We start from the raw sequence: 17796 nt of genomic DNA, 5'->3' as shown, positions 1-17796 counted from the left end.
ATTTTAGTTTTCAAGTACTAAAAAAAACTACGTAACTAAAAAAAAAGTTAACCACAGATTTCAAATTTACATAAGTTTTATTAAATATAAAATATTAATAAACTTAACATAATATAACAATTATTTTAAATCTTAGTTAAAGATATTAGAACGTTAAAGTTTTTACATCATGGTAAAAAAATAGTTTATAAAAAAAGTGTATCAAATATTTTTTAATGTTTATGATTGATACGTTTAAATTCGATAATGGTTCATAAAGTACAACAGTTTTCTTGTGTCAATAAAGCTTTTCTTGTTACGACATTATAACAAAGGAGTGTCCAGCGAACGTATACTGTGTTTGTGAATGTGAAGCGAAAGTAGATTGCCAAGACGACTAAATCGGTTTGTGTTTACAGAAAAGCTTCTGCTGTTTTGTATTTTGCTTTATTTGTAACTTTTTAAGAATGAAAGTTGATTAGTATTTATTTTGTTTGTTTTTTGTTTTTTTTTGTTTACTGTTTGTTAAATTGAGATTTATTTCTTTTTCTGTTTGAGCTTTAAAGTTAAAGCTTTAATGGTTTTAAAGATGGTCGCGAAAAAAAAAAGAGATAATAATTAACAAATAACCAAAAAAAAAATCATGTTAAGTACAAATAACCTGAGTAAAAACTAGCATATTGCCTTTTATTAATTGTTCAGAAAGCTTTTAAAGCACTAAGAATTTTCCAATATTTAAAAATTTTGATATTGAATTAGTTTTAAGAATTTATCAACAAGTTTTTATTTTAACATCAAACAACCGAAAAAAGTATATAAATAAGGAAAAAACTATTTAAAAAAACCAGCTACTATCCAAAATTTGGCTATATGTTAGTTCACAGATTATTTTATTACTCAAATATTACTTGAATATATGCTGAAAGCTTAACAAAAATTTGTTGTAACATTAGTCTCAAGAATACTTTAGGAAAGTTTTATAATATATAGACAGTTATTTATTAATAAAACATTAAGTAAACGTTAGAGCTGTTTACTAAAATTGTTATAGAATTTTACTTTATGTGTTTGGAACTAATTTTATACGTAATAAAATATATTAAATATAAATTTCTAGAAAAAAAGGTATTGTTTAGTTTCAAAAGTTGAGCAGTTAGTTAAAGAAAATGCAAATATTTTTGTTTTCGTAAACGTTACTTGCTAGTTATTTGAAAACAGAATTCCTAAGTAGTTTATAGGATTTAAACTAGGGTAAAAAAAATTTACTTTGAAAATTAAATGCTCAACAAACGATTTAAATTACAAAAGTTGTTTACCGTTAATTTAGTTCGTTTATTATCTCATAGAATAGAGTTTTCAAATATAATCAAATGAAGATAATCAAAAACTTTGACTTTATAAAAACGTAAACTGTTATTGTTTCAGCAGTCTTTGTTCATTAAGTAAAGCTTAATATATCGTTTTAAATTTTGTTATGCTACATAGCTCTTGTAACAGACTTCATGTGTTTTCAAACTAATTCATTTAATGCATCATACATTTCAATTTAAAACAACATTAGCTCCTAAAACTTTCAATTAGAAAAATTAAAATAACAGTTTTTCACTTTCCATATCATAAAACTCAGCGGTGTCAAAAAAATTTAACTAGAAAACTTTTTTAACAAAACCGCCAAAAATGTCATCCTTGTTCCGACGAGGGCCAAAAAAGCAAAAAAACGGAAAGAAACTTGCCAAGGAGGTGCCCATCGTGCCATCGAGGCAAAACACCACTTTGGGCACCTCCTCAAAGCCCGCCAAAAAGTCAACTATGCCGAACAAAGTGGAGGAGGGAGACGACGTGAAGGAGGTCCTCCATCTTTTCAACAAACTGGAGGAGTTGGTCGTTGATGGGGACCCACGGGTCAAGCAGGCCCTGGAACAGAAACCCGGTTCGTTTTTTACAAAAAAGTTTTTTTGGTTGATAAAAAAGTTTGTTTAGTTTTAAGCATCGATGATTAATAATCTTTTAAAAGAAAATAAAGAATGTTTAATGGTGTTTGTTAACAAAAAAAAGCTCAATAACAAAAGGTAAGTTTTTTTACTTAAATTAAATCGTAAAGAACTAGCTTTAAAACTAAACTTAGGTTGTTCCTTGAACGAAAACTTTGTTAGCTAATAAACACAGTTTCATTAAACAAACAATAACAATAAAATTGAAATTTTTTAATTAATTAAACTCCACGCAGGTATACAGAACCTGTTGTAGGAAACATAACTTTTTGTTCAACATTTTTTCTTAAAAGTTTTAAAATCTACCGACAAGTTTCTTTGTAAAGTCTAAAACAATATACAATTGCAAAACGAAGCGCATCTGAAAAAATAAATTAAACTTTAAATATTTTCACAGGTATTCAGAGCTTGTTGCGTGAGGACAGTTTCGCCCTCATATCTCCCCGCTCCTACCGGCCCTCCCACGCCCCATTCGTGCCCTCCCTCCCCCTCCGACAGGAGCACACCGACCTGTCGTTGCTGTCGTTACAGAGGGCCAACATGCAGCAGCAGCAGCGTTACTATGACAACCAGCCCCAGAGGTTCACCGTCCCACTGAACAACTATCCCTACACGCAGGTTGGAAAACAATGTTTTATGTTTGAAAGTAGTGCTGTCTGGATTTAGTAGATAACTTAGTTAAAAAACAAAATTTTATTTAAAATTTTTTAGTAAGCTAATTTTTAGACACAGTAAAAAACAAGTAACTTTTTAATCAATGGTTTGTTGTGGAGCTCATAGCTCTTCTTTTCATTGTTTATTTTTATTGCTTCTTTCATACTGTTTTTAAAAAAAGTATATAAAAACAGATGCGTTAAAATTTTTTTTTTTTTTTTTGAATTAAATTAAAATAGTCTTTAAAATTTATATTTATAAAAAATTATCAGCCCTCACCAAGGAGGCAGGTGGTGGTTCCCCCGATCAGAATCCCAGAAAGAACCCTGCCTGAAGAATCATTCATGCAGAACGAGGGTCAGCTGACGGGGAGGGTTCGGAAGCAGCCGGACGGAACGGTCGTCGCCACAATCGACCAGATCATACCACCCCACGACGTCAGGCCGCCACAAAATAATCCCCCGAACCAATACTATGTGAGACTTCCTGTTGTTGAGTTTAGATACTTTGTTTGAATGAAAGAAAAAAAAGTTTTTTTAGATTTTTTCAGTGATAGAATTCTGTGCTGTGAAGCTAATAGGTAAAAAACATATTTTGTCGCTCTTTTTTTTACTATGTGAGCTTTATGAACTTTAGAGTTTTTATTATTATTTTTGTTTAAAGGTTTTCTAAATATATTTCTTATTTTTTTACATCTTAGAAGTTTATGCTTAAACTTGTTCAAATAGCGGATACACGTTTGTAAGGCTGCACGGACAAATAAAATCGTTTAAAATATTAAAATTTTTTAAACAATAACAGTTAGCTACGTATAAACTTTTCAAAAGTACTTAGTAGCTAAAGAGTAAATTAATGAAACATAAAATAAAACAAGGGCAACTATGGAGGGGGTATTCCAACGCAGCCCCTGTTTTCCCCTCAGAGGAGGCAGGAAATTCCTCAAGTTGCTAGGCAACCAAGGAGGGTCAGGGTTCCGGTTGGGGATCAGGGAGGGGATCCGTACCACGACTTCAATTATTACAACGGAAAAGACGGGCAGACGTCGGTGAGAATCGTCATGGATAACAACCGGTACGCTTGATTGTTAATTAAGTTTTAAAAAGTGCAACAGTTTTGAAAAAATAACTTTGTGTAAATACATAAGATTCAGTGTTTCGATAAGGTTTTTGCGAAAAGTAAAAAAAAAACTTTATTGAATTTTATTTTTAAGTTTGTACAACAGAACTGAGTTTACATAATTTTTTCTTTTTATAAGCAGTCTAAAATGAAACTGGTGTAATGTCTCGCCCATTAAGTTATAATTTACCTTATTAACAAGATTAATGAGGAAGTTTAAAAAATAAAGCACAATTTCATAAATAAAATCTAATTTAAAAGCAAATGATAAAACTACTGTTCATTAAAACGATAAGCTGTTCATGAACAGTTGTGTATATTGTTCTTTTTTTTTTTTTTGTATATTTTCAACAGAGTAGATGATATACTTTTTTTTAACTAGTCTGATACAAAGCTGTCTTGCCTCATTATTTAAGTTTTAATTAATTAAATTGTTACTTAATGTGTAGCGATTTATAAAGTTAAGTAAAATTTCATATTTAAGTCTACTTATATTTACGAACTGTTTAAACTGTAACACCAATCACAGGTATTTTCTTAAACTTTTATGTTTCGTTTAAATAACAAAGTATAATATTGTCTTTTAAATTTTGAAATGTGTTAAGTTTTATTCAGTTTATAAATTGTTTACTTTAAAGGTGTTTTAGTTTTTTTATCCTACATGATTATTATTTTAAAAGTTAACAAAAATAACAAAATTAAGTAAATAAAAAGGGTATCCAAAAATACTAAGAAACCTGTATTTGACTATGTAAAAAAACGACTAATAAGATATTTTGACGCTAGTATGAATTCTAAAATCTAAAACTAAATAAATTAATTGAATAAACAAATACTTTTACACTGCTTTGAAAATCTTGATTGAAAATTGATAAGAACCCTTTTGCATATCAAGATCAACACTAAAAAGGCTATAAAGTTCTTATGACTGTTTCAAACTAATTAAAACCTTCTACACTAAAGTTTACTACCGACTCTAACAAAGCAATGTTAAAGGTCAGTAAATTTGTTTAGCTATTTTGAAAAAAAAACAGCCATTAGCCAATTTTTAATAATTAAATTGTTTTTTTAGGCTTTTATGAGGGGAAGGTTTTTGTCAACAAAAAAGAAAGCATTACGACTGTTTCACCTTGCCGGTTGTTTGTGCAAGAAAATCAACTGTTTTTTGTTTTGATTTTAAGTTATTAATTGATTTATTTTAATTGAATATTAATATTTTGAAACTTTTAATTGTCAAGCTGAAATAGTCGTGAGCTTTTAAAAAAGATGTTTAATAACTTAAAGGGCTTTTTTATTTATCGTTGAAACAGAATTTTAAAGCTTTAGTTTGTTTAAATTAAATACTCACATAAAAGTTTTAAAAATTCCTTGAAATAGAGAATCTATACCTTTTATTCTTAGTGAATTTAGAAATCCAAATTTATTATCATTCTTTTGTTAAATATTTGTACTTTTGTATACTAAAAGTTTTTTTTCTAAAGATCATCTTTTATAAATGCCATACTAATGCAAAAACTACCAAAGTCAATATATATAACTATTAAAATCTTTACTGCCCATAAAAAATTATAGTTTTGTTTTTTATTTTTTATAACTTAAAATTATTAAAACGTTCTGTTATTATAAAAGAGTTTGTTTTTTTCAAATATATATAAAAATAAACTATTTAATTTTTCTGGTGCCTATTTGTGCTTAATCTACATTTGAAACAACATTTTTTAGGAATTTTTTATATAAAAAGAAAATAAGTCAAATCTAAGACAGAGCTTAAATAATTATATACTTATGTTTATTTTACTATATGTTTTGTTAATATATTTGGCAACTTTAGGCAGGAAGATAAACATATAATTTATTGTTACAGATGAGTATACGAAAGTTTTTAAGTTTGCGTATTGTATAAAGATTAAACTGTAATTTAACCATGTTTCTGTGCATTGTACAAAACAAATAAAAACATTAAATGAAACTAAATTATAGTCTAAATATAAATGAACTTTCAGTTGGATAAAAGTGTATTAGATTTTGAAAGTTACTTTTAACGACGATTTTTATGAGCAAGTTTAAAAGTTTAAGTTTAAAAGCACAAATTAATTTAAACGTCGGACGAAATAGCAGTTTTATAATGAACGTAATAACAAAAATAAACAAAGTAAAATGAAATATTTATAAAACAAACAATCCAAAAGCTGTAGAGAAAAACGTTGCCATTATAGTTACAAAAATTATACTTAAAATGCTTTTCTGAAGATTTACTTGAAATGTTTGCTTTTTAAAAGTATTCATACACTTTACCGTGACAAGCGAACACTTTTATTCTAATAAGCCAAGCATATGCTAAGAAGCAATACGTAAACAAAAAATATTCACTTAAAGGATAAAAAAATTCTTGAAACTTTAGTTTCCAAGTGTGTTCATTTCACAGTTTAAACAAGCTTGACGTTTTAAACTTGATAAAGTTCTTAGGAAAAAAGTATTAAAAAGCAAAATATCAATACTAATGAGTAGTTTGGGATGCTTTTTTTTTTTTGTTTAATTAGAAACGAAAGTATTTATATATACAGTCTCAAGTATAACACAGTGACTGATTTGATCTGCAATTCATAGTTGTCATTGTTTAATTTTCGTAAATGGTACGGTTTCTTGCATTTAGATTGGTTTTTGCGTATTTCTGACGAATAAAGTGCAAAAAGGTTTAGTTCTCTTACCGCTATACTTAAGAAACTCTCCTCTCTAGCGGTTCAACCTTGAAAACTAGCTAGTAATTTTCTAATAAATTGTAGCTAAATGCAGCATATGTTTTATACGAAAATTTATGTATAACTTTTTATCTAGGAATTGCTTTTAAAACTATAACTAACATTTAAAGAGAGAAAAGTTGTGGTATTGTAGGTAGTGCTTACTTAGTGCTAACAAAAGACTGCAAATATAATTTTGTACTGACATTAAAAAAAAACTCTATTTGTATAATACCATTAGTTAGAGTAAAGTTGTATTGTTACAAGCTCTAAAATCTAGAAATGACAAAGTTAAAGTAGTCGTGGTTTACTTGTAGTGTATAATGATTGTATTTTAAATTGAATAGTTTTAGTCATGTAACCTTAAAAAATTACAAAATATGTAAACCGTAGATTTATTCAATATCGTAATTAACTATTTTTGATTTAATTAGAAATTATCCAAAGCTTGGAATTTTTATTTAACTTTGTTTTATAAGTTTAAAAATTTAAGTAAGAATAAGAGTACCTAGTTTTAAATACTAGTGTTTGAGAAGTAGTAAAATAACTTCAAGTATACTCATATAGTAACAGTAATGATACTTTGAACTAACGTTAGTTTTTTGTACACAAAACTAAGATTATACATAATTTAAACACATATCACGAACTAGTTAAGTTTTCAAAACCTGTATGATAAAGTTTATACAGAAAATAATGTTTATTCTAAAAATTAAAAGTGTTGCAATTTTTTTTTCTAATTTTACCTTAAATCAAAAACCTTATAGCAAAGACGGAGCGACCAAACTGCAGCAGAAACCCGCGGAAAAACCCCCTAAGGAAACCCCCAGACCGCAGAACCAAACCCAGAAACCGGCCACGTTCGACCTGACGAAACCCGACCGTCAGCACCAGAACGCGCAACCCTTCGCGTACCGGACGGCGGCGAACGTGTCCAAGGGCACCGGGTCCATTTCGAAGGTGGTGGGTGCGGAGGGAGGGAGGTTGAACTACCTCGGCTGCAGGTAAGCTGTTGTCTTTATGATATTTATTAATTTACCACTTTTTCTAAAAAATTGTTAGGATGCAAGAAAGCAACGATCTTTGTTTTTTTGGCGTTTTTTTTTCAATATTAATTTTTTTTTGTTTTATTCTATATAAATAGATTTATGCAAATTGTATATTTTATTCGCGACCGGTTTCGGTGGCAAGAGATTGCGACCTTTTCAAGCAAAAAATAAAATATTAAACTGCATATAACAATGTTAGTTATTTGTACTGTTATTTGAAAACTTATTCATGCGTGAAGATGTTTTATTCTATATAACTTGTTATCAAGTTGGTATTTAAGCAATAAGTTTATTTTGCTGCTAGTAACCTAATTTTATGCAAAATTTTTTAAAGAACTTATGCGTTGCTTAAAAACGTTTGTAGCGAAAACATACCAAATACTGTTAATAGCCTATTTTCTTACTTGCTACATTAAAAACTTTTCAATTTATTGTTTACAAACTTTTTCCAGTGTGGAAATACCAAAGAATGCAGTGAAAGAAAAGACTCTTTTCAGGATAATGATTCTTGAATCAGGACAAATTCCTCATGCTACCGAAAGACTTTACCAGCCTCTTAGTGAGCTTTTATATACTACAGCAATTTTTTTAGATAGTGATAAAATTGTAAATATCTAAGTTTTAAATTAACACTTAACCTAAATAAGTGTAGTTTTAGTTTAAATATATTTATAATAAATAAAAATCGTTTGACTTAAAATTAATGAGTTGTAAAAGATGAAAACGAAAATTCTTCGTATTCAAAAAAGACATAAAATAAAAAATCAGAAAAACAATAATCAAGAGTATTGTTTAAGTGTTAAATAGAAACAGATTTGTAAAAAGACAAAATTGTAAAAAAAAATACATCTATAAAATAATTTTTGTACTACTAGAACTTTTAACATTAAACATAATACGTTTTGTAATCTAAGGCGACAAGGAGCCCACTAGGATGCCGATAACGCCCGCCATCAGGATCGACCCCGCCAACCTGGTACTGGACAAGGCGATCACGGTCAAGTTGCCCACCTGCGTGGCCGAGTACGGTCAGGATGTAGAAAGCAGCGGCATGGTCACCAACAGAACCATCAAGCCCGAGAAAGGTGTTTATTTTTAGTTTGGTTGTTTTAGTGGCGATGGTGGGTGAGCGGCAACACTTAAACGTGTTATTTTTTTAATGGTTAATTAAAAACTGAGTAGTTAAAAACTGATTTTCTGACGCAAGTACTTTAAGCGTTTGTGCAATTCTATAAAAAATTGTGAGAATATTTAAAAAATAATTTAATGTGAATAACTTTTATTTTTGTTTTGGTGTCGTTTATGATTTGCATTTTTATACACATGCAAATTCAAAGTAGTTGATTTGATCGAAATCCTGTCAAACTCTCAGACATACAAACGGACGACATCGAGATAAAGCTGCGGGGCCCTGAGACAAATGAGGTGTGGGACGTCCACGAAACAGAGGTGTTCCGCTCTGCTGATTCAGTGACGTTCAAGCTTCAACAGCTAGGTGATGTGTGCGCTTTCCATCACGATAAGGGAGTTAGTTTTTAAATGTTTATGTTTTATTTGTTTATTATTATTATTATGCATGTATTTTATTTTCTAGTATTTATCTATTTTTGTTTGTTTTTAACATGTTAAAGTTTTGATATAGTTTTAAAACATGTAATTAAATATTGCTTATTATAAAACTAATGATCTTTATATCTTAAACTTGTACAAATTTTTTGTTCTATAATTGGAAAATAAGTTAAAATAAGAGCTTTTCTAAAGCATGCAACATTAGCAAATGGTATTCTATCTTAAATAACTAATAGTAAGTATAACAATTAACAGGAAAAGAAAGCGTTGAACAAAAGACTGAGCGTGTTTTTGTTTAAATCAAGTGACACGAGAAAGCATCAGTTTCTCTCAATATTACTTTCTGAAGATCTGCCTCACGTTATACAGGTACAAGTAAAGTAATGCTGCTACTATTTGATTCTAGATATCATTATTAGTCCAATTATTCTACTAAATATTAAGTGATATACTATTAAGTTAGCATAACTTTTAAGTTTTATTAAAAACTTCTTTAACCTGTACGAATGTATTTGCATAAAACAAACAACAAATTTAGATAAAAACAACTTGAAAAATATAAAACTTAGTTATAAAAAATCACAACAAATTCAATATATTCACAAGTTATATTTATAGCTATTAAAGTGTGCCATTTAAATGTTTCTGCTATCTATCAAAAACTATTGGAAAATTAAGATAGTACTATTGTGATTAAAAAATTTATGCTTTTACATAGATATTTTTCACAACAAACTAACAAACTTCACTAAGCAATATAAAAGAACCAGTTTAAAAACGTTGTGTCATCTATTTAAACCTATTGAGAAAATAACCTGATAAACTTCTGTTAAATTAAATTGTGCTGCTACAACAATTCATAATAAACGAATAGAAAGCGGTGGAAAGTGTACCTCACTGGCTTAGTTACACAGATTCGTGCTTCAACATCATCCTTCCCGAGGGAAAGAATTTTGTCGTCTACATTGAACCCATGGACAGAAGTTTGTGCTACACCGAAGCCAACGTCATGGTTTGAATTTTCTAAAAATCTTTTTATTAAAAGTTTAAAACTTACAACTTTTTAATTAACTTCACACAACCAACGTCTTATTTTAAGATTAGTAGATAGTTTCGAAACTACTATTTTAGAGTTTATTGATAAAGAAACTGTTTTCATAAACTGAGATAAAAAGATGGCGGCTGTAAACGTTTGGTAAAAACAAAATTGAACGATGAAAGTTTTGTTTTTTATCAAAATTAGTTTTACTAAATTAAAAACATTAAAGCTGCAAAATTTTTATTTGTTTTTAACACTTTCTGTGTGGTATGGTACGGTAATAAATCTTTTGAGTAAGATTTATTCAACAACTGAAGATCTCTTATAGGATACTAAAGGGGTAGAACATTGTATTGTTATTGTCAGTTTGCAAAAATAAAACCTAACACGTTCTGCATTGCAACGTGACTTTTTCTGCAGGAGATCCCGTGGCAGAACCTGTGGTACCCCGAGACGGTGATCAGGAAGCACGTGCAGGTCACCATGCTCGCCAGGGACGCCCAGGCCGACGTCCAGCTGATACTGGACGAGGGCAGCATCAGGTTCAACACGGGGTTCGTGTGGCAGGTTGGAAAAACATATAAAAAATAAATTTTACTTGATTTAGTTCTAATAAATATGGTTTAGCATTGATACGTATGTCAGATTGTTTGAGTTAAACTAAATGTTTGTATTTTTTTTTTAAATCGAAGTAAACGAGGCCGGTATATAAACTTTATTATTTACTACAAGAAGTTTTAAATTAAAAAGAAACATTTTCAGGTAAAAGAAAACAAAATAATCCTGCCCGACTTATTGAACTCCATTCGAACAGAAGGTATTTTGTACAAATTTTATATAACTAAACTTAAATATTTAACCTGAAAAATGATTTTATTTTTAATATTTAGCTATACTAATTTTGAAAAACTTAAATTGTGTACAGTAAGGTATAGAAACTAAACTTTTTTTCATACAAATGTTTAAGTAAATTTAATTTTTATTAAATTAAACATAATGTAAAAATATTTCTGAACAAATATAAAGTTATTAACGATAAGTTCACTTAAAAAGTCCTATTTTTGTAAAAAAAACCAGTAATTATAATCTCAAATAACTTTAATCTCTTTTAACACGACCAATAATTCATCCACCAGAGGACGTGAGGGAGCTGGAAACTCAAGAGAGGGATCCCGATCCGTACAAGTCGGTCAAGTGGAAGCCGGAGACGCCGGACGACAAGATAGTTACGAATCAGGGGATTCTCAACTACGCCGGAATTTAACTTGCAACGAGAGTCTTTTTTTCAGTAGCTTTTTGCCAATATGCTGACTCAGCGTTGTTTAAAAAGTGTGCACTCGTGCACACTAGTGTGGAAAAAATAACTGTGCACATAAATTTTGATGAGTAGTAACAAAACTTAAAAATGTGTAAATGCTTCTTTAAAAATCTTATTTTTTAGTTTACAAGCAGTAACAAACTAAACTTTTTTAATGGTAACTCAAATATTTAGTAAATAATGATACACTGTGGATTTGTTTTCAGAGTTTTCAAACCTTTTTGCTAAGGTTTGTAGTTTTTTTCTTAATTTATATGAACTTTTAAGCAGGTATTAAAGTACTACAACTTGATTATAAATGTATAAAAAAATCACTTTTTGATAGTTTGAAAACTATGTTTAGGCCTAAAACTTGATTCAGATACCTTTGAAACAACCAAAGTTTAGAAGTTTTTACATTTTTCTTAAACTGCATTTACATCAGTTTTAAAAACTTTATAACTAATTTTAAGATTTAATGAACTTTGTTTCCTGAAAGATCTGTGAAAATAAGGCATTTATGAAAAAAAAAAGTTGCAACAAAATAGAATCAGTAGTAAAGTAAAAACATATTTTAATTATCAACATTTTCTTGCAAAAATAAAAGTTTTTTATATTTAAAAATAAATTGTGTATCTTTTTTCAACTTCCCTATCAACCAAAACAGCTTTTTTTCTTTTTTATTAAAACTTGACAGAAAAAAATATTGAGCTATAAATTTGATCAATATCGTCTGAGTTTGTAATTTAAAAAAACTGCATAGTTTAAAAAAAACTGTTTATTTTATATTTGACAGACGTTTATTACAACATTTTTAACGTATATATGTACATCAATAACTAGGTATAAACATTCTTTTGCTTGTGCTCTAAAATCTAAATTGTCTAATAAGCTGTAAAAAGAAACTAGATACGCGTAAAAGATTCCTTAGAAACTATTTTAAAAGTTATGTAAAACACAACACTAAGTAAGTATAAATAATTATATTTAGTGCAAGTTTTTTTCTAATAAATATTTGAAGGTTATAAGTTTTGTTATGTTAAAACAAGTTAAACCGTTAGACAGTTCAAAGATACTTAATGAGTACTTTAATAAATGAATTAAACTTGATTTTAGCCAAAATCATGCAAAACGATAAATAAGTATCAGACTTTTATTAACTAAATCTAGAAAACTTCAAGTGTTTCAAGCAAATATTCACAAAAAAAAAGCAAATTAAATGCTGAATCACCCCTAACCTATAAGTTTATTGACAATTTTTAAAGTTTTAGCTTTACCGCAAAGTATAGACATGGGAAATTTTTATAAATCGGAAATAAGCAGTATTAAGTTGTTACTTTTAAATAGCTGAAATTGTGAATATAAGACTTATGTAACTGTGTAAAAAAATACTAAACAAGTAGAAAAATAAATACATAGTTTATTTATAGAAATGAAATACAAGCTGTGTGTGTAAAATATGAATATAAGTTTAAGATTAAATCGAACAAAAATATTAGAAAAATGTTAAAAACTTGATATTTTCAATGATTAGTAAAATATATTTTAACTACTTGTATTAAAACAAAGCTGATTGTACAGTTTGATCAGTAAAAGTTTTAAACTATTTGCTTCTGGTTCACATTAAATTTTTATTGAATAATTAAATAAAACAACTTTTTGTAGATTTTTGTATCGCTTTATTTTTATATAGCAACTTATTGAAACCAAAACTGTTCTAATGTTTAAAAAAGACTTTAAAGTAGATCAAAACAGTTTTATTAGGGAAAAACCCAACTATAGATTAATTTTTCGCTATTGTTAGGAGGTAATGTTATAATAAAAAAGTAAAAAAATCATGAGAATGAAATTGAACGTTATACTTTAGCAAACCTAATGTATTTTGTTATAATTTTTTTAAATGTCTTTAATTTTTCTAAATTACAATAATTTTATTCTTTAAATTCCAACATGTCTTTATACAAAACAGTAAAGTAACTGTTCAAAAAAGCAAAGTCACTTATTAAAACACAAATAAATTTTAAAACATAGTTATCTTAAATGTATCTAATTGTAGGAAATAAGGTTTAAGTTTTGATCTATAAACTTACATTTCAAGCAAGAAACTGGTAGTAAGTATATAAAGTATAAATCTCAGAAGAATGACATATTTATTTACTAAAAATAAATATGCTATCAAACTTCTAATCGTTTTACTATTTGTTTAATTTACGAGACAATAAGTTGTTTGCTTTTATAAGCAAAAACTAAAAATAAATTTATAATTGGTTCAATTGTTTTACTGCTACAGCTGTACAAGACATAAAAATCAAAAACTATAAATCTCCACACAGTCTCAAATTCCCACAACAAAATGAAAAAATACCAGTTAGAAAAAAGAAGAAAAAATTGCACTAATAAAAGCAGTTCGTTAATTTTTGTAGAAACATTGCTTTTTTTTGAGAATGAATAGAAATAATAACTGATTGCAAATATTATTTTTTGTTTGTGAGTAAAATGTGCTACCTTTTTATGTTTTTTTAATTATGTATTTACTCTTGTATATATATTAAACTAAAATTTTCTCAAAAAAACGATGTATGAATTAATTTTTGTAAATTTGGCCCGTTCCTTATAAAAGGTTTCCGACCCTTGTTCTAAGGCTGCTTTAGCATGTTTAGTTTTAAAACTTGTTTTTTTCGAAAGTTTTTTACATTTTTCTCAGATCATAGTTTTAAAAAATCTTAATTAAAGGCAATATCATAATTTATTAAGTAGTATAAACTTCTTTAAGACAAACTTAAATATGCATTTAACTATAGTATGATACCTAAAGAGTAAAATTTGAATTTAACAACCAAAGTTAAAGAACCAAATGTTTTCTTTTAACCTACTTTATAGTTGCAGGCTGAACAAATTCTCATTGTAAAATTTTAGAGCTCTTGTAAAATAAATTTAGGATGCTAGCTCATTTGAGTTTAATTTAGAAGACTAATTTGCATTTTAAACGTTCGAAGAATAAATAGTTCATTTTATGAACAGTGTAAAAATTTATAACACTATAATTCATACCCAATCGTAAACATTTCATAGAACAGTATGAACATATGACAAGTTTTTAAAATTATCTTATCAACTTTTTAAGAGTTTATCAAATTAAAAATTTTTGCTCATTTGTTTGCAAATTCTATAAAATTTGCATGTATGTTACTAGAAAAATTACAAAATTTAATCATAGTGCTCTTTGTTGTTATTTGAACAATTGTATTCAAATTTTACTTTAAACAATCAATTACTGAAGGGAAAAAGAGTTTTATTAAATATTTGCTACTTACTTATACATCATTGTTTGTTAAATTTGTTCTTCAGGAAGCTAAGTAGGTAGCAAATACTTTCGGATATCCGGTTTCGTTACTTTCTTTTTTATTTATTTTTTATTCTGAACTAACAAAAAGTACTGAAATATAATTTAAATGTTAAATTTTAGCATTAAGTTTGTGAAAACTTATTAGAAAATGATAAATTTCAAGTAGAAGTATATCAGTTTTCTTTCTTTGTAGTTAAGCGTATGAAATAAAACTGCTGCTAAAGTTTGGTTATTGAGTTTATAACTTTATCTTGGCAAAAATGTTGATTTTATTATTTAACACTAAACAATGAAAACTTTTTGCAAATAATTACAGTACATTAATTACGTTTTGATTTACTTTTTTTACAGAGTCGCTGTTTCTATATTTTACACTTATTCTAAAATGTATTTTTTAAACAACAACTATTTCTAATTAATGACAAAAGTACACAGTGTTTAAATTAAAACTTAAATATTTACAACTAGATAATAATGAACGACTGCAAGGTTTATTAATGTTTACAACACCTTTTAGGATACTTTTAGTACCTTTTTTTTTATACTTTTTTTTGATTTATACTTTAAAAAACAGCTAAATTATATCTTCAGTCCAACAAATTTCTAGCGCTTGTTGCTACTTATCATCAGAAATTTATTTTAAAAGGACATCAATAAAACACCACGGGCACACAAAGATTTCAGACTATTTTAAAAGTAAACACTGCTTTAAGTCACCGACTTTGCACAGATTTAAGGTTTTAACTGATTATTCATACGAAATTTTTATCGACCCATTTACTTAAACGTTTGAAGTTCCTATATCAGTCACACCTGGTAATACTTCCATTGAAATTTTTTAAACTTTTGTTATTTTATCTTAGTGTTCTGTTACAAAAAAAAAAGGTCAAGTTCAAAGCTTTGGTTTTCAGAAACTTAAATTTGAGACTTGTTAAGTATAGGAAGATAATGCCTAAAACCAGCTGAAATTTAAAAGTTACTTTATACTTATGTTGAAATATCCAAACGTTTTAGGTTCTAGATTAAATTACTTCATATATTTTCTGTATATAAAGCGTTTACTTCAAAAAATTTATTACTTCAGCATATTACATTTAAACAATCTTCATTGGTAAAGAAAAATGTTTAAGAAAAAGGTAAGTAAGTTTTATGAATAACGCAGTTACTTTTAACATACGTAACGTATTTTTAGACTAAAATTTAGCTTACCTGTTTGAAAGGTTTTACGAAGTTTTAAACAATTGTTAAATAATAAAAAAAAAAATCAATTTTTTTTTAGTTTTCAAGCCTGCAAGTGTGATAAGCTACTTATGCAGTAATGTTAAGTTTTAATGAACACAAATAATTTAATATTTTTTTTTCTACACAATAATTCTAAAACTTTGTAATTAACCAAGAAAGGTCTAAAAGTTAATGTAAAAGTAATTTTTTTTTTGATTCATTAAAAAAGTTATCAATTCTTCTATGCTTACATCAAATGAAATTTTATTTAACAAAACGGCGTTTAAAATCTAAAGTTTTTTTTTTGTTTAATATTAAAGTAATGTAAGCGATACAGTTCATTGAGCTAACGTCGTTCATAAGTCTTATACAAAAAACGAAACTAAATTGACAAAAAAACTGTTCAAAGTAATTTTGCTATCATAAAAAAAACTTGTTTCTTACCAACTAAACTTTCAAAAATTTCAAAACATCATACTAACTTGCACATAGCATGTGTATTTGTTTAATTTTTTTCCCGAAAACTGTTTTGCTAAAGGCATGTTTATAATACACTGTATATACTAGATGCTTTCTCATCAAAACTTTTTACTTACAGGTTGCTTTTGTTCTATCCATCTACTTGTTAACGCTTGGCATTGCAGAAGGTACAAAGAAGCGGGCGTACGACTCTTTCCCAAACCTGCCAGTGTACAACAATTTCAGGTGTGGTATTTATGTTGCAACTTGAAAAAAACCTCATCAACCAAAACTGAAGCAGTGTTTTATTGTGCGGCTAAATGTTTGATTATGAAGTTTTATGTTTGTGTTTAGATATTTTTAAAATGTTTTCATTTATCTTCAATTACTTTAATCAGAGCAACTTAAGTAGTCAAGTTTTTCTTCTACCACAACTTCTGGTTTAAAAATTGATAATCAACTACTAAAATAAATAAATAAAACACTTTGCAGATATGTATCGTTAAAGGAGAAAACAAAAAAAAATTACACTGAGTAAAACTTTAACAAATGTATAATTTTTGAATAGTTAATTTAAGTGTTTAGTCTTCTTAAGTAACATTGACAAATTCAAAATTTTTGCAATAACTAAACAAATATGACTTTCCTTCTCTGAACGTAACCTTTATACCACCAAATCAATCAATCTACTTTAAACCTGATTTTTAGAGACATAACTGATTATCATAAAGCTAGTTTTTACATCATCATATACAAACATGACTTTCTTGCTTGTATGTTTATAAGACAACTAGTATATTTAGTTGATCAATCAGTTTTACTTCAGGGACTTTCTGCGCGATTACCACTGCCGCATCCGGTCCTCCCACGGCGGTTGGGGAACCCCCATTCACACGCCGGGTGGCGCCCTCGCGCGGTGGGACCTGATCCAGATCAGGTGCAAGAGGTTGGACGAAGACTTTTTCGCGGCAAAGTGCAGGAGGCCGAACTGCAACCTGGAACGGTTCGGGTTGAAAATACCTGAAGGGTTGAGGGTCAGGTCATCTCCCGTTTTTCAATTCAAGCACCTGGCCGGCATGCCGGAAAGGGTTAAAGTTTTGATACCGGTGGCTTGTTTTTGCCAAGCTATCGTTTAAATATGTAAAATCAAAGCTGGCTTGTTTTACTTTTTTTTCATTTTTTTAGTAAAAAAGTTAAATTTTTTGTGGCATAGTGTTTTTGGAACTTTGTTGTTTCTTTAAAAAACTCTTTTTTTTTCTGTCAAGTTTACTGCAAATAATTTGTATTGTGGCGTGTTGGAAAGTTTTGTTTTTGATAAAACATACTTAATTGCTTTTT

The 17796-nt window shown here is 28.1% G+C and overlaps 2 protein-coding genes across 2 annotated transcripts; both read left to right on the top strand.

Moving 5' to 3' along the window:
• Positions 1-1656: 1656 nt before the first annotated feature.
• On the top strand, positions 1657-11399 carry LOC145845179 (uncharacterized). Its single transcript, XM_082952601.1, has 13 exons — positions 1657-1909; positions 2368-2588; positions 2897-3133; positions 3499-3695; positions 7246-7482; positions 7980-8086; positions 8442-8610; positions 8895-9054; positions 9352-9465; positions 9971-10108; positions 10556-10702; positions 10898-10952; positions 11272-11399. Exons 1-13 carry the CDS (start codon positions 1657-1659, stop codon positions 11397-11399), a joined length of 2163 nt encoding a protein of 720 aa, XP_082808727.1.
• A 4470-nt stretch (positions 11400-15869) lies between these two features.
• On the top strand, positions 15870-17594 carry LOC145845178 (uncharacterized). The gene is made up of 3 exons (XM_082952600.1): positions 15870-15914; positions 16598-16704; positions 17285-17594. The coding sequence occupies exons 1-3, from the start codon at positions 15900-15902 to the stop codon at positions 17592-17594; spliced, it is 432 nt and encodes a 143-aa protein (XP_082808726.1). The 5' UTR covers positions 15870-15899.
• The last annotated feature ends 202 nt before the right edge of the window (positions 17595-17796 follow it).

This window comes from Thalia democratica, chromosome 9 (assembly GCF_965202585.1).
Source record: "Thalia democratica chromosome 9, ktThaDemo2.hap1.1, whole genome shotgun sequence".
Taxonomy (NCBI): Eukaryota; Metazoa; Chordata; class Thaliacea; order Salpida; family Salpidae; genus Thalia; species Thalia democratica.
The sequence above is the reverse complement of the archived record's forward strand: the minus strand, read 5'-3'. Positions and strand labels throughout refer to the sequence as shown.

Bases quoted from the DNA above. Each gene is read 5' to 3' on its own strand.
- LOC145845178 (XM_082952600.1), top strand. The intron at 16,705-17,284 runs GTGTGGTATTTA...GTTTTACTTCAG, and splicing joins CCAGTGTACAACAATTTCAG to GGACTTTCTGCGCGATTACC.
- LOC145845179 (XM_082952601.1), top strand. From the start codon at position 1,657: ATGTCATCCTTGTTCCGACGAGGGCCAAAAAAGCAAAAAAACGGAAAG. The intron at 1,910-2,367 runs GTTCGTTTTTTA...ATATTTTCACAG, and splicing joins GGCCCTGGAACAGAAACCCG to GTATTCAGAGCTTGTTGCGT. The intron at 7,483-7,979 runs GTAAGCTGTTGT...AACTTTTTCCAG, and splicing joins TTGAACTACCTCGGCTGCAG to TGTGGAAATACCAAAGAATG.